The sequence below is a fragment of the Siphateles boraxobius genome, unplaced genomic scaffold (genome assembly GCF_051911475.1).
Source record: "Siphateles boraxobius isolate OS27281-9 unplaced genomic scaffold, OSU_SipBor_1 2, whole genome shotgun sequence".
In the NCBI taxonomy this organism is placed as follows: domain Eukaryota; kingdom Metazoa; phylum Chordata; class Actinopteri; order Cypriniformes; family Leuciscidae; genus Siphateles; species Siphateles boraxobius.
The window spans coordinates 18,245,769-18,260,314 of record NW_027508810.1 but is presented as its reverse complement, the minus strand read 5'-3'; the positions used below and the strand labels follow the sequence as shown (position 1 = coordinate 18,260,314).

The 14,546-nt window shown below is 36.9% G+C and overlaps 1 protein-coding gene across 4 annotated transcripts in view; it reads left to right on the top strand.

The window, feature by feature from the left end:
• LOC143744642 (xaa-Pro aminopeptidase 2-like) overlaps window positions 1–7,826 on the top strand; it is a 47,600-nt gene extending 39,774 nt beyond the window's left edge. For all 4 annotated transcript variants that reach the window (XM_077236326.1, XM_077236324.1, XM_077236325.1 and 1 more), the window contains 15 exons: window positions 264–407; window positions 1,048–1,149; window positions 1,259–1,340; window positions 1,413–1,614; window positions 2,476–2,565; window positions 3,764–3,873; window positions 4,581–4,658; window positions 4,787–4,858; window positions 5,109–5,169; window positions 5,276–5,345; window positions 5,499–5,603; window positions 6,134–6,193; window positions 6,272–6,348; window positions 6,462–6,551; window positions 7,290–7,826. In XM_077236326.1, the coding sequence (XP_077092441.1) occupies window positions 264–407; window positions 1,048–1,149; window positions 1,259–1,340; window positions 1,413–1,614; window positions 2,476–2,565; window positions 3,764–3,873; window positions 4,581–4,658; window positions 4,787–4,858; window positions 5,109–5,169; window positions 5,276–5,345; window positions 5,499–5,603; window positions 6,134–6,193; window positions 6,272–6,348; window positions 6,462–6,551; window positions 7,290–7,478 (1,532 nt within the window). In that variant the 3' untranslated portion in view covers window positions 7,479–7,826. The remainder of the gene's footprint in view (window positions 1–263; window positions 408–1,047; window positions 1,150–1,258; window positions 1,341–1,412; window positions 1,615–2,475; window positions 2,566–3,763; window positions 3,874–4,580; window positions 4,659–4,786; window positions 4,859–5,108; window positions 5,170–5,275; window positions 5,346–5,498; window positions 5,604–6,133; window positions 6,194–6,271; window positions 6,349–6,461; window positions 6,552–7,289) is intronic.
• The last annotated feature ends 6,720 nt before the right edge of the window (window positions 7,827–14,546 follow it).

Below are 14,546 nucleotides of genomic sequence, written 5' to 3'. Positions count from 1 at the left end.
TAATAAATGTGAAGTAGAAAACAGTTATAATATAATAATATACTATATAATAAATGCAATAATATTTCACAATATTACTGTTTTTACTGTATTTTTGATCAAATAAATGCAGCCTTTGTAAGCATAAAATGGTAGTGTATATATAAAGTATCTTAAAATGATGACATGATGATAAGTATGTGTGATGAGCAAAAAATGTAGTAACAAAAATGATCATCAAATTCAGTCCTGAATCATTTGGTCACTGTTCTTTGTTACTCCAGACACATTTGGCGTCTACAACACCAACCTGGCTCCAGCGGGCCGGATCCTGAATTCTATTCCTGATAACCTGGTGGATCAAATATGGACAGATCGACCTCCTCTGCCTCCTGACAACCCCATGCGCTTACCTGACAGTGTCATTGGTGTGTGCATGTCTCATCAGCATCACTTGACTGATAAGTGCTATGCGAACAGTGCAGAGGACCATAAGATCATGACAAACAGAGCAATAAAGCTCTTATTTAATCTTTAATGACCAGTGATATAACTTACGGCAGTGACAGTAGACTGAGGGGATATTCTAGCTCATCCGGTGCGAAGAGTCAATGAGGCTTGATTAAAAGAATAGTTTACCTAAAAATGATTTCATGTTGATCAAAACATGCATGACTTTTTTTTCTGTGAGACATAAAAGGAGAAAGTCTGTGCTTGTCGCTCTTCCTCATAAAAGAGGCTTTCAAGCTTCGAAAAAGACTTGAATTTATATAATAGCTTTGTGTGAGAAACAGATCAAATGATCTGGACCCAACAGGAAGATCATCTTTTAGGGTCTCTGTAAGAACCTAATCAGTCTGATTCATGAATTAATTATTTAAACCCAGTATCATTCAATTATTTTTAAAGTGGATAAAGTAAAACACTGGAAAGATTTGACTCAAAATAATGATTCATTTTCATAACGATTCATGATTAATTCAATCTTTTTTTTGTGCACTGTTTTATTTAGGTTTTGATGTAGTTGAAGATGACATTGTGCATGTGTGTGTTTGTTCTTTTGTTCAGAGAGGACCTGGCCAATGAAAGTAGATCATATACGAGCCCAAATAAGTGACAATCCCTACAAGCCCACCGCTGTGCTGCTTTCAGCTTTGGATGAGACCGCATGTGAGCACCCCAATGCACAACACAATGCCAAATGCAGGAGATTTTCTCTGAATCGTTCTGTAAACCTCTTTCCATTCCAAAGCATTTAAGTTTGCGTCTCTATTTTCAGGGCTGTTTAATCTACGAGGCAACGACATCCCTTTTAATCCATTCTTCTATTCTTACACTCTGCTGACAATGGATGAGATATGGCAAGTTCCTCTTTCTTATTAACAGCACTATAATTAGTTGGTGTGCAGTTTCTAACTAACCTCCTTTGACAGGCTCTTTGTGCACATTGAACGAATTTCAGAAGAGTTGAAGCTGTACCTGAATGCTTCGTGCTACCAGGGCTATTGTGTGCAGCTGCTTGAGTACAACTCTGTGCGTTTGTATCTGCAGTCCTATCTACAGACACCCAACGTGAGGGTGTGGGTGGGTACAGAGTACACCAACCAAGCCCTGTATGAGCTCATCACTCCTGAGGTAAGACCTAGATCCAAATTATAGACTACTGGTATGTGCTTGTCAGCTTGGATGCTCAAACTATCTGCAGGCTGAATATGGCTGAGATGGTTACATACACAGCCCTTAAAATTTAGCACGAGTAATCGGTTTTCACTGTCTGCATTTGGTTTGGCCTTTAATGTGATCCCGCACTTCTGTTCAAGAAGTTTTAAGCAGTAGTCTGGTATGTTTTTCCCATTTGGCTTTTAAAAGCCTTAAACATAAATGTAAATATGCAACTGTAGTCTAGTAGATGAAAAACAAGCCTATGTGCTTGTATCTATCGAAAAAGTTTAGTTATGCATCTACACCAGGCATGTGTGACAAAATTAGATTGCTATAACCAGTGGAGCTGTTTCTATTTTTGATTCGGTGCACAGCTATTTCAGCCACTTTATTTTGCCTTTCCAAGTCTGACTGAAAAAAAAAATGTTATCAGCAGATATGTAAATATACACACATACATACATATATACATATATATATATATATATATATATATATATATATATATATATATATATATATATATTGTTACCGACCGTTACATCAGAGGCAACCAACACTGTTTAAAAATGTTGTTTCTCCTAATGTGACTCCTTCCTGATGTGCAAGGAAAATTGCAGATCTCAAGAAATACAATCCTAGACATTAGGTCAATTAAGCATGCAGAACAGTGTGGTAGATATAGGAGAAGTTGCTGTTGGATGGATGGATGAATGGATGGATGGATACTGATGGATGGATGGACTGAAACTATGATTTCATAATGCAGCTTGTGTCCCACACACAGTACAGGTGAAGACAATATTTTACCACAGATGAACTTATCTCTTTCAGGACAAACTACTGACCAGCACCTACTCTCCGGTACTGACCACCAAAGCAGTGAAAGATGTGACAGAGCAGCGTATTCTCAAAGAGGCTCATGTAAGAGGATACGGTAACACTTTACAATAAGGTCCCATTAGTTCATGCATTTACTAACATTATCTAACAATGAGCAATAGATTTGTTACAGTATGTATTTACCTTTATCAGTGTTAGTTAAAAAATACAACTGTTCATTGTTAGTTCGTGTTGGCTCAGTTCCATTAAAGGGGAACTCGTAAACTCTAGCTATTTCTTCGCTGATTTTCCCTTTTTCTCAACGAGCTCCCCCTACAACTGTGGGGCGTATATTTCACAACAATGTCGTAAAAAAAATCACTTGCAACACCCTCCTCCCCCTTTCTAACGCTGCTCATGTGCATTTGTTATTATCGGAGCCGGCCAACTTTATCATGTGGAGCTATGTCTACCGAGGTGGGTAATACATCATACACATTGAGGGCTGCGTGTGTGTTTATGTAGAATTGCCGTAAAGCAGCTTGTGTTTCTCGCTCAGTCTCGCTTCTAACGAGACTTCCTATTTCCAACTTACCGGGACGTTAATCCTCATGTTGCAAGGTTGGTTTTCCGCCTAGGAACGTTGGGGGGAGCGGGGAAAGTCACCATTTTCACCGGAACAGGTTATTACACCATCCGAATGATTTCTAAACGGTTTTATTAAGTTGAAATAGTTGCCGAATTCCCCTTTAAATAATATTAACAGATAAAACATTTGATTTTAATATTGTATACACTTTAACTAAGAATAACAAATGCTATAGAAGTATTTTTAATTGTTAGTTTATGTTAGTTAATGTAGTTAACTAATGTTAACAAATGGAAACTTCCACACGGTCTTCTCCCCAAATGACCATCAGCCTGATGGAGACTGTTTACTGATACCTGTGTTGTATTATCATAATTTCTAGATTGAGGGGCACTTTATCACACCATAAAGCCACATTAGGAGTCCAGACAGGCTCCATTCACTGCAGCTTTATTCAACTCAATCAATGTGTTATCTCTCCTTATCGTAGAACCTCCATCAAACATATTGGGATCTTTTTTACTGATGATGTTTGCAGTATTCAATGGTCTATTGACATATTTTGCAGAATGAGTTTTTCAATCTAAAACAACTGCATCAGATAACATGAATGGACAAACATCTTTGTTCTGGTGTTTTATGGCCTAGTGCCAGCCCTCAGTCAACTGCATTCAGCCACGATGGGTGATCATCCTCTCTGGCTTCCCACAGGTTAGGGACGCAGTCGCAGTCATGCAGCTTCTGTTGTGGCTTGAAAAGAAAGTTCCAGAAGGCACAGAGACCGAGCTCACAGCAGCACAATTTGTTGATCAGTGTCGCAGGTACAGAACAGCGGAGCTAAACCCTCATCACTGATACCACTCACACATAAAACAAATGGTATTAAAGGGACAGTTCACCTAAAAATGTAAATGATGTCATCATACTCATCCTCAAGTTGTTCCAAAAATCTGAGAAAAGAGTTCAAAAGTTCAAGACTATGTAAAAAATGATGGACAAAACTACTTGATCTAATCTATTCTAAATAGATCTAAAGTGTGACCAAACAATGTGTTTTCATTTTTTTGCAAAATATTTATAAATCTACATATACACATGGTTATAGCATAGTTCTTCACAGTGAATTTTGCAATTAAATACGATTTTATTTATTCATTTATATTATGATATACACGTGGGTAGTGTAATTCTCACTAAATTTGGCAGTTAAATGTTATTTATATTTCATTTAATTTTTATTTGTTTTGTTTTGTTTTTTACATATAATGCTATAATGCCTTTGGGGCTTCTTGAAATATGTATACATTATGGCTAAATAATAACTTACAGAAACAGACTGTAGCACTCTATATTAGCCGTCTTTCTAAACATTCATTGTAGGCATAACATTATTTGCACAAGTAACCTGTTCCTACATCAAGGATATTCATTTAGAAGATGTATTCTTGTGTAAATCACTTTGTGGTGTATTACAACACATTTACTTTCTTTTTCCTGAGAAACACAAACCCTCATTGTGTTTTGACAGCAAGCAAAAGAACAGCCAAGGGCCGAGTTTTGAGACCATTTCTGCAAGTGGACCTAATGCTGCTCTTGCTCACTACAGGTAATAAATATGTCTGTCTTTTCCTGCTCTCTGATGATGTTTAACTTTCCCGTAATTTCCTTTCTTCACTATTTAATTATATTCAATTTATTTACCTATAATCATTGCACTATTCTCATGTATTACAGTCCATCTACTGAAGCTGCAAGGAAGCTGACCGTGGATGAGATGTATCTTGTTGACTCTGGAGGACAGTATCTGTGAGTTTCATAGTACTTGTACATAGTTCTGTTTGTGTCCAAAAACACGGTACATAACTAATCTCACTGTGAGCTTAACTTAAATAGTAAGTAAACTGGTTTCCTTAAAATGTTGAGTTCATTGAAACTAAACATTTGAGTTGGATCTGTTTCTCTGTACCAGCTCAAATTTCTTGTTTCCAGGTTTGTTACTATTTGAGTTAAACCAACAAATCAAGCACTAAACCAGCTATCTCATTCTTTGTTACAGTGATGGTACCACTGATATAACGCGTACTGTGCACTGGGGCAAACCCACTGACTTTCAAAAGGTACTGAACAGGCATAGGGAGATACTAATGATGCAGAGCATAATTTAATGCTTATATTTAGGCTACTAAAAAATAAAACTGCTCTCTCTTTGTTTTACTCTGATAGGAGGCCTACACAAGGGTGCTCATGGGAAATATTGAGATTTCAAGAACCATCTTTCCAGCTGGAACTAGAGGTGAGGATCTCCTTATCTTATCCTTACCTTATCACAATATCCCTTCAAGCAACCATGTCATGATATTTCCACAAGAGGGCAAACTATCCACAGCAGACATCAGACAAAACCTGTCATGTGCTTACCATTCATGTGTTTTAATTCCCATCATAGGCGTGAACATGGAGATGCTGGGACGAAGAGCATTGTGGGAAGTTGGTTTAAATTATGGTCATGGCACTGGTCATGGTGTGGGGAACTACTTTGGAGTCCATGAATGTAAGTCTGATTCTCAGACATGTTTATATATTTGACACAGTAATCTTGTTATATAGATGCATTTGTGTTAATAACAAAAGTAAAATGCACTACTGTTTAAAAGTTTGGGGTCATTATGTTTATGAATATTTTTATTCATAAATGCATTAAATTGATGAAAAGTGACAGTAAAGACATTTGTAATGTTACAAAAGATTTCTATTTTAAATAAATTGTGTTCTTTGCTAAACTGAAATCTTTCTATTCTCCTGAGTCCTGAAAAAAATGTATCAAGGTTTCTACAAAAATATTAACTGTTTTGAATATTGATAGTAATAATAAATGTTTCTTAAGCATCAAATCGGCATATTAGAATGATTTCTGAACACGTGATCATGTGACACTGAAAACTGAAGTAATTATGCTGAAAATTCAGCATTTGATCAAATTAATGCAGCCTTGGTGAGCTTATAATAATATATGCTTTCATATTGTTATATCTCTGCTATGTCATATATCTCTTCATAATGTCTTTGTTTTCGCTCTGATAGGGCCTGTGGGATTTCAGTCCAATAATATTCCTTTTCAAGAGGGGATGTTTACATCAATTGGTGAGGGATCATTTAGCAGCTCATTATGATTGCCTTTGTTTGATACTTAAAGTTTTAAACTGACAAACTCTCCTTTAGAACCTGGTTATTACAAGGAGAGTGACTTTGGTATACGGATAGAAGACATTGCTGTCACTGTTCCAGCTACTACAAAGGTACATCCAACTAATTGGAGTGCAGGACTATGTAAATCCAGTGCAGCTATAGCCTAATGAAATAATAATAATAACAATAATGTGTGCATTTCTTCTCTGTTTTTCTCTACTAGCATAGCAGCAATTACCTGACATTTGAAACCGTTTCATTGGTGCCTTATGACAGAAAATTGATAAACACATCTCTTCTAAGTCCTGAGCAGGTATTTGAAATAATACCAGTATTAATCTTTCTGTCACGAACCACCGCAACCACCAATAGGAAAATTCAACTGCAGTAGCCACCGTTCAACCTGAAGAGGGCAGCACTCAGACATTTTTAAACCATATATTGTAGAATTAAAACACTTTAAACCCAAATCTCAAAAAATGTACTGGAATCAATGAACAGCATTTATGGAGCTCCATTCTTACAGATCAATAACTAAAAAAAGTTGTTTTAGAGTTTAGTTACCCTTTAAGGTGACGTTAATACATGTACTTACTATAATAATAATAATAATAATAACAACAGTAAATTATGCATAGTTACAAGTATCTAACCCTAAACCTCACCTTAGCCTAACTCTTTAGCACAGTTGATTAGTATGACTATTAAAGTTAGTTTACTTTCATAAGTTTACTTTCACACCATCATCAATTTTGTTACTGTTGGGATGGGTGTGTTTGGTTCCATTTGGTTTCCAATGTAAAATCTGGGTAGTGAACCAGTTAAAAACCACAGCTTTGTTTGTTTAAAATAAGTTGTTTTCTAGTGTTGGTTTCCTTTTAAAAACTGCCCACATACGCTCTTCACTAGAAATACATCTGGGGAGGGGTGTTGTGGGTTCGCTGGAAATTAAAAAAGCCTTATTTTTACTTTCAGAAACACAAATCAGTTGTTGATTTCAATTATGTCTGGCAGTGCAGATTATGTCTCTTTCTTTGTTGTTGTCTTGTAGCTGCACTGGCTGAACTCGTACTATGAGACCATCCGGAGTGTGGTGGGTCCCGAGCTACAGAGGCAGGGACTGAAGGATGAGTATGACTGGATGATGAAGCACACGGCACCTTTCCTTACAGCTGGAGCTTCAGCTGTCATCTCCTCAGTCACACTGGTAGTTGCAGTGCTGGCTTCTTTTGTGCTGTAAATATGTACTGAAGAGTTTAACCTACTCCACAGCATTCAGTGCTGCCTCTGCTCCTACTGTGGGCTGGTACAACAAACCCACTTTCAGGCACAAACTGAAAAGCTCCAATGTTGAATAGGCTACTTAAAATAAGTCTTTTATATATAGTGTTCTCTCTCTCTCCTATTTCTTCTCTTTGATCTGGTTATTTTAAGCCCTTTTCTATGGATTTACCAAACCTCGTTAGGATTCTGTCTATGTTAATATAAACGAGTGTTAATATTGTATAATGTATTTTATGACAAAGTTTTTGCACATATTTAATTTAAAATATTTGATTTAAAAATAAATAAATTGCTGGTAAATGTATGCAGAATGTGTGATAAGACAATCATTGTTGATTTATAGTTAATTAAAATACCATTACTGCAGTATCTCCACTAAATTTGATTTCTATGTGTTCTATGTTTTATGTTTTCATACTTGTTGGTCATAATTGTAGGAATCAAATAATGTCCACTCCACTAAGTGGAAATAGTATGCAGACACCAACAACACCTTACACTCTTAATAGATCCACTCTTTTTGAAACGTCTGAGTTAATTTGTTAATACATGGGTCAACTTTAAAGGTGCATTGCGCAACAATTCATGTTAAAAATACACGTTTTCTAACCCATACATGCATAAACAATTGCCTGATGGGCTGAATGAGCCCTTCTCTGATCACTGCAATTGCCTCTATAATCCTGTACAGTAAAATAAATAAGAGGGATTCGGGTTCGAATTTGAGACTGGGCGTGACGTCATGCGCGTTCACGCTCACCAGGCTATGTCTCGCAGGTTTGTGTGTTCGCCGGCGCCGCCATTCTCCGCATCAGCGAAGACAACTCGTGCGTCAAAGGTAGAAGATGGATTCAAAGAGACCGGCTTGTAGTCCGTTCCAAACCCCAACGCAAACTCCACGTAAAGTAAAGAAAAGAAAATTTTTGTCTAGTGCCACCAAAAGGTCCAAATTGGAGTCAGACAGGCGTCGGAGTAAGACGAGAGTCAACCTCGGGAAGGCATTCAACAAATGGAGAGATCTCCGGTCTGCTCTTGGTCTCAAACGGGATCCTCAGTTGGCTTTTTTCTTGATAAAACGGTAAGATATAGCCCAGTCTCTAATGTTTGATACGGCCAATCTATGTATGACAACAAATGACGATGCGTAAAATGTGTAATGCTTTAGCGTAAGCTAGATACATGTACAATCAGAATTGGTTTTACTACCATTGTTAGTTAGTGAACAGTTTCATAAACTAGGAATTGTGTTCGGAAGAATAGTACAACATGAAACATATCCAATAAAAGATGCTAACTATGTTTTTGTGTATGGCCTACCGGTAACGTTAGCCTTGTGTCCATTGCTAACATGCTATGGTGTTCATGTCATTGACCAACAAGGAAGAACGCCGTTGCATTGGCTATTGTATTTTTCGGTAAAAATAGTAAATTGTTCCCGTGAGTGTGGTACATTTTGTATGTAGTATATATGAGGTATGTGGGAGCTCGTATTCTATCAAAACGAGGAAAACGTAAAATATTTTGGTATTGTGATAAAATACATGTTTTATTCTGAACATTGCAGGAAGGGAAAGGGGTAAATATTTTTACTTTACTCATACTGTTTAGCAGACTAACTATTTACTAAATAAAGTATTGACACATTTCACATTAATGTTTGTCAGTGTGTATTGTCCCTGTCAAAATATCTACTAAATAAATCAGCGCTACATGTAGTTTAGTGATTAGCAAAACAGTTCAAGATTCTTGAGTGTGATATAACATGCTGAAAAATATGACCGATAATTAGACAGAAAGTTTGAGTAAATTATAACAGAAAAAGGATGTATTGTTACTGGAATATTCTACTTAGCAGATCAATAACAGGCTGAACCCCGCAAGTCTTCGGCGGATTAGCCTGTTTGGCTTTTATGAAAACGTCAAGGAGCCGTATGTAAGAATGTGGCCAAAACTGGTACTGCAATCACATTCAAAGTACTATAGAGCGTGTATCCCTCTCCCTCCTCCTTTAGGGTTGGATAATCTAATTTGGATAATCTTTTCACTTTTATTTTGTCTCTGTCCCAACTTTTTTGGGGTGTGTTGCAGCCATCAAAATCAAAATTTGTTCATATTTACAAAATACAATTATATTGGTCAGTGAAAACATTGGAGAACTTTTCTTTGTACTTTTGTCAGTTAAAAAAAGTTTAAATATAATTAACAAATCACAGATTCTTGATTTTAATGCATTTTACAAAATGTCCCAACTTTTTCTGATTTTCTGATTTTTTTTTAATTGATTTTTTTGAGGTTGTAGATGAATCTTACCTGTCCAGGAGAAAATTAGCAACGTTGGCGTCCGTCTTCAAATTCTTCTCCGTTTTCAGCCGTCTCCATCTTTCAAAGGCATCTCCTATACAGATCCTTGTTTTATTTCGGACTTTGTCACGAAGTATTTCGGATTCATAACAAGTTTTTTGGGGTTTTGCAACGTTAGACATTTTTTTTATCCGATTCCGACACCTTTGTAGCTGCAGCTGTGGTAACTAGCAGAGCTGGCAACCCGGATGCCGCAACACTACTGACTTTGTGATTGGTAGAAAGGTGGAGGGTGATGCATCAGACCAAAACACAACATGACAACATCAACATCAGTTGAGGGCTGCAACTTCACTTTTTAAATGACAATATCCTGACCGGACTACTGTTGTCAGTGATACAAGTATTTGAAATTAACATGATTTCTTAATGTCTAGTGACATATCAGGGCCATTTTATGATTAATTGAAATACATTTCTTACATACAACTCCTTTAAGGTTTTTTTTTATGCTGCCCCATTTGCACCAGTTGTTCAGCACAAAAAATACAGAAACAATACTCTATGAGTGTATATTCATAGACACTTTTGGCATATAGTACAATGCACAACATTGATTTGCAGTGTTGGGGAAAGTTACTTGTAAAAGTAATTCATTAAAATATTGCATTACTCCATTAAAAAATTATTTTATTGTGTTACTCACATTACTTCTGAGTTACTTTTTCTCATCTGGGCTTGGCTTGCTTGTTTTTTTTTATGACCAAAAATTGATTCTATTTTTGTCAAATGCGAAGGCCCTTTCTCACCAAAGGTGAATTGAATGAGCCTCAGGCTGAAGAAAATTCAAATTCCTGTCTGTACAGTAGAGGGCGCAGCTGAAACAAACCTTTCCGCTTTGCTGCCATTCTGGATCGCAGGAGAGGATGCTTACAGGTGCTGGTCATATCATTAGAATATCATCAAGAAGTTGGATTTATTTCAGTAAATCCATTCAAAAAGTGAAATTTGGATATTATATTCATTCATTCAGATATATTTCAAATGTTTATTTCATTTAATTGTGATTATTAAAACTGAAAACTAATGAAAATCCCAAATTCAGTATCTCCGAAAATTAGAGTATTACTTAAGACCAATACAAAAGGATTTTTAGAAATGTTGGCCAACTGAAAAGTATGAGCATGTACAGCACTCAATACTTAGTTGGGGCTCCTTTTGCCTGAATTACTGCAGCTATGTGGCGTGGCATGGAGTCGATCAGTCTGTGGCACTGCTCAGGTGTTATGAGAGCCCAGGTTGACCTTCAGCTCTTCTGCATTGTTGGGTCTGGCGTATCGCATCTTCCTCTTCACAATACCCCATAGATTTCTATAGGGTTAAGGTCAGGCGAGTTTGCTGGTCAATTAAGAACAGGGATACCATGGTCCTTAAACCAGGTACTGGTAGCTTTGGCACTGTGTGCAGGTACCAAGTCCTGTTGGAAAATGAAATCTGCATCTCCATAAAGTTGGTCAGCAGCAGGAAGCATGAAGTGCTCTAAAACTTCCTGGTAGATGGCTGCGTTGAACTTGGACCTCAGAAAACACAGTGGACCAAAACCAGCAGATGACATGGCACCCCAAACCATCACTAACTGTGGGAACTTTACACTGGACTTCAAGCAACATGGATTATGTGCCTATCCTCTCTTCCTCCAGACTCTGGGACCTTGATTTCCAAAGGTGAATCTTTGAAATGCAAAATTTACTTTCATCAGAGAACATAACTTTGGACCACTCAGCAGCAGTCCAGTCCTTTTTGTCTTTAGCCCAGGCGAGACGCTTCTGACGCTTTGGCTTGTTCAAGAGTGGCTTGACACAAGGAATGCGACAGCTGAAATCCATGTCTTGCATACGTCTGTGCGTGGTGGTTCTTGAAGAACTGACTCCAGCTGCAGTCCACTCTTTGTGAATCTCCCCCACAGTTTTGAATGGGTTTTGTTTCACAGTCCTCTCCAGGGTGCGGTTATCCCTATTGCTTGTACACTTTTTTTCTACCACATCTTTTCCTTCCCTTCTCCTCTCTATTAATGTGCTTGAACACAGAGCTCTGTGAACAGCCAGCCTCTTTAGCAATGACCTTTTGTGTCTTGCCCTCCTTGTGCAAGATGTCAATGGTCGTCTTTTGGACAGCTGTCAAGTCAGCAGTCTTCCCCATGATTGTGTAGCCTACAGAACTAGACAGAGACCATTTAAAGGCCTTTTCAGGTGTTTTGAGTTAATTAGCTGATTAGAGTGTGCTTCAGTTCTAATCATCAAAATTAAAAGGAATGAACTCTTGAAATATATCAGTCTGTGTGTAATGAATGAATATAATATCCAAATTTCACTTTTTGAATGGAATTACTGAAATAAATCAACTTTTTGATGATATTCTAATTATATGACCAGTGCCTGTATAAGGTTGAATTGGATCATCAAAGGTCAGCGGCAAAGTCACTGGTTAATAAAGTAAGATTACATAAAGTATATTTGTGTAATTTAACATTTTTAATTATGGCAGGTTTGCATAATATTCTGAAATTTGCATTTCACTGTTTTTAATAATTGTGAGGAATATTGAATCAGTTTTTTTTTCCAAGTTAGATGAGTAAATTAATGCTCACATTTAGTCTAGAACTACAGTAACATAACACTCATGTTTATACACAGTGCACACAACGCCTTTACCTTTGCACTCACGATTTCTCTCAACATGGGGAGAGAAGGGGTGTCAGTCAATAAAGGAGAAAACAAATTATTAATTATAAATTTAAAAGTAATGTGTTACTTAACTAGTTACTTGGAAAAAAGTAATCTGATTACCTAACTCACGTTACTTGTAATATTTTACCCCTAACACTATTGATTAGTTTATAATCAACCCATTTTATATATTAGAGTTCACATGTTTTGTTGATCCTGGAACAACATTCATCCAAAATTTTGTCCTAACCCTGTCCCTACCCCAAACCCAACCCTCAGTGTCGCTGCTAGCCATTTTGGTGCCCTAAGCGTAATTCCTTTATGATGCCTTTAAATGCCTTTAAATATTCCTTTTTGTAGAGCAATTAAATACTCTTGTTCGGCCTGTTTTGTTATATACATCCCTAAAAAATGCCTAATAATATTTCTATACTGAAATAATATCGGCATTATAATTATTATGACTATGAATATATGATGATTGATTTTTCATTAGGCTATTTTTGGTGACCCCTCAGCACTTGGTGATGCGCGTGCTGCCGCTGCCAACCCTACTCAGTAAGCAATTTTGCGTTTAAAAGACATCTAATAGCCATCCAAACACAGCCCTGACTTCTGGCAAAATTTGGGCTGTCGGTGAAAATGTAATAGACGTCTAACCATTAGTCCAAGAATAGACTTTCCTTACATGATGGAATATCATACATCTTGTGAGTTATTTTGGCAAAAAAGACATGTAACCAAATTTAAGGTTATTTTGGCTTGAAGTGGGTTAATCATAGTCTGACCATATCGGGTCTATAGTTAACCTAGATGGTGAAATGACGGCTATTGCTTGCTGGGTACCTAAATTCTCCCTAAAATCAGAGGGAAATGATGAATAACACTGATGTAGAAGCACCAAACCCTGGTTGTAAGCCTAAACTTGACATAAACTGTAGACTTGTCCCTCAATTCTAACATTATAACCTTTTATTCTCTTGTTTTGACTTTGCAAATCTTTATATAGTATAGTATTTGTCATCCCTCTTTGTCATTTCTATAACATTTATAATTGCCACAAATTCACATTTATGAGCATTAATGCCAGATGCCATAGTTGAGATACACTTTATTTAAATAGTGTCACCAATCATTTAAAAACACAATGTTTTTCATGAATCCCACAGCACACTGAAGGAAATTTTTCACTGTAAAAATTACTTGTGACCACTGCTTTCTAAAATATTGGCACAATATGTCATGTCTGGTTTGTTTATTTTATTTGTGTGTGTTTGTTTTAATTCAGGGCATGGTTTTTAGAGCACGAAACTGGAATGATAGTATCACACCAACCACCTAATGCTCTAAGTCAGAGTGGTCTCCAACATGGTGCCCGCGGGCACCTGGTAGCCCGCATGGAGTCTCTGAGTCGCCCGCCGAAACGTTCTATAAATAGCCTGAATTGTAATCTTTCATTTAGTTTTTTTATTTTATTTGATGATGATGGCATGAAATGAGAAAATAACTAATGGTAATATTTCATATACCATTAAAAAATAATAAAATAATTTTAAATATTTAGAATCTGCACGTCGAGCACGTTTTAAAAAAAAAAAGAAAAACGTAACGTAACTTCTGTGAGTTGAGGCGGTCGCGGGCAGACTGTACATACATAAGATAAATTGAACAAAAAAAAAGATTAATTATGGCTGATGATGCAGGTCATGCAAAAAAGAAGAAGACTTATTATTTTAACGAGGAGTGGGAGACAGAATTCCTCTTCACTAACGTTAAAGATAAAGCTGTATGCCTGGAGCTAGCATTGCGGTTGCCAATGGTCTATAAGTCCTGCCCTATCGCTCACCCAGATATCAAAGCAGTCACACATCTTAACATCGCTTTCTGAGAAACCAGCTTCTCCAATACCCTTTAATTATCACAGGTCTGAAGCTGCATGTGAAGGGCTCATGCATGCAGAGGTGCTGTTGCTTGGCAACAGTTCCGTCAGAACAACA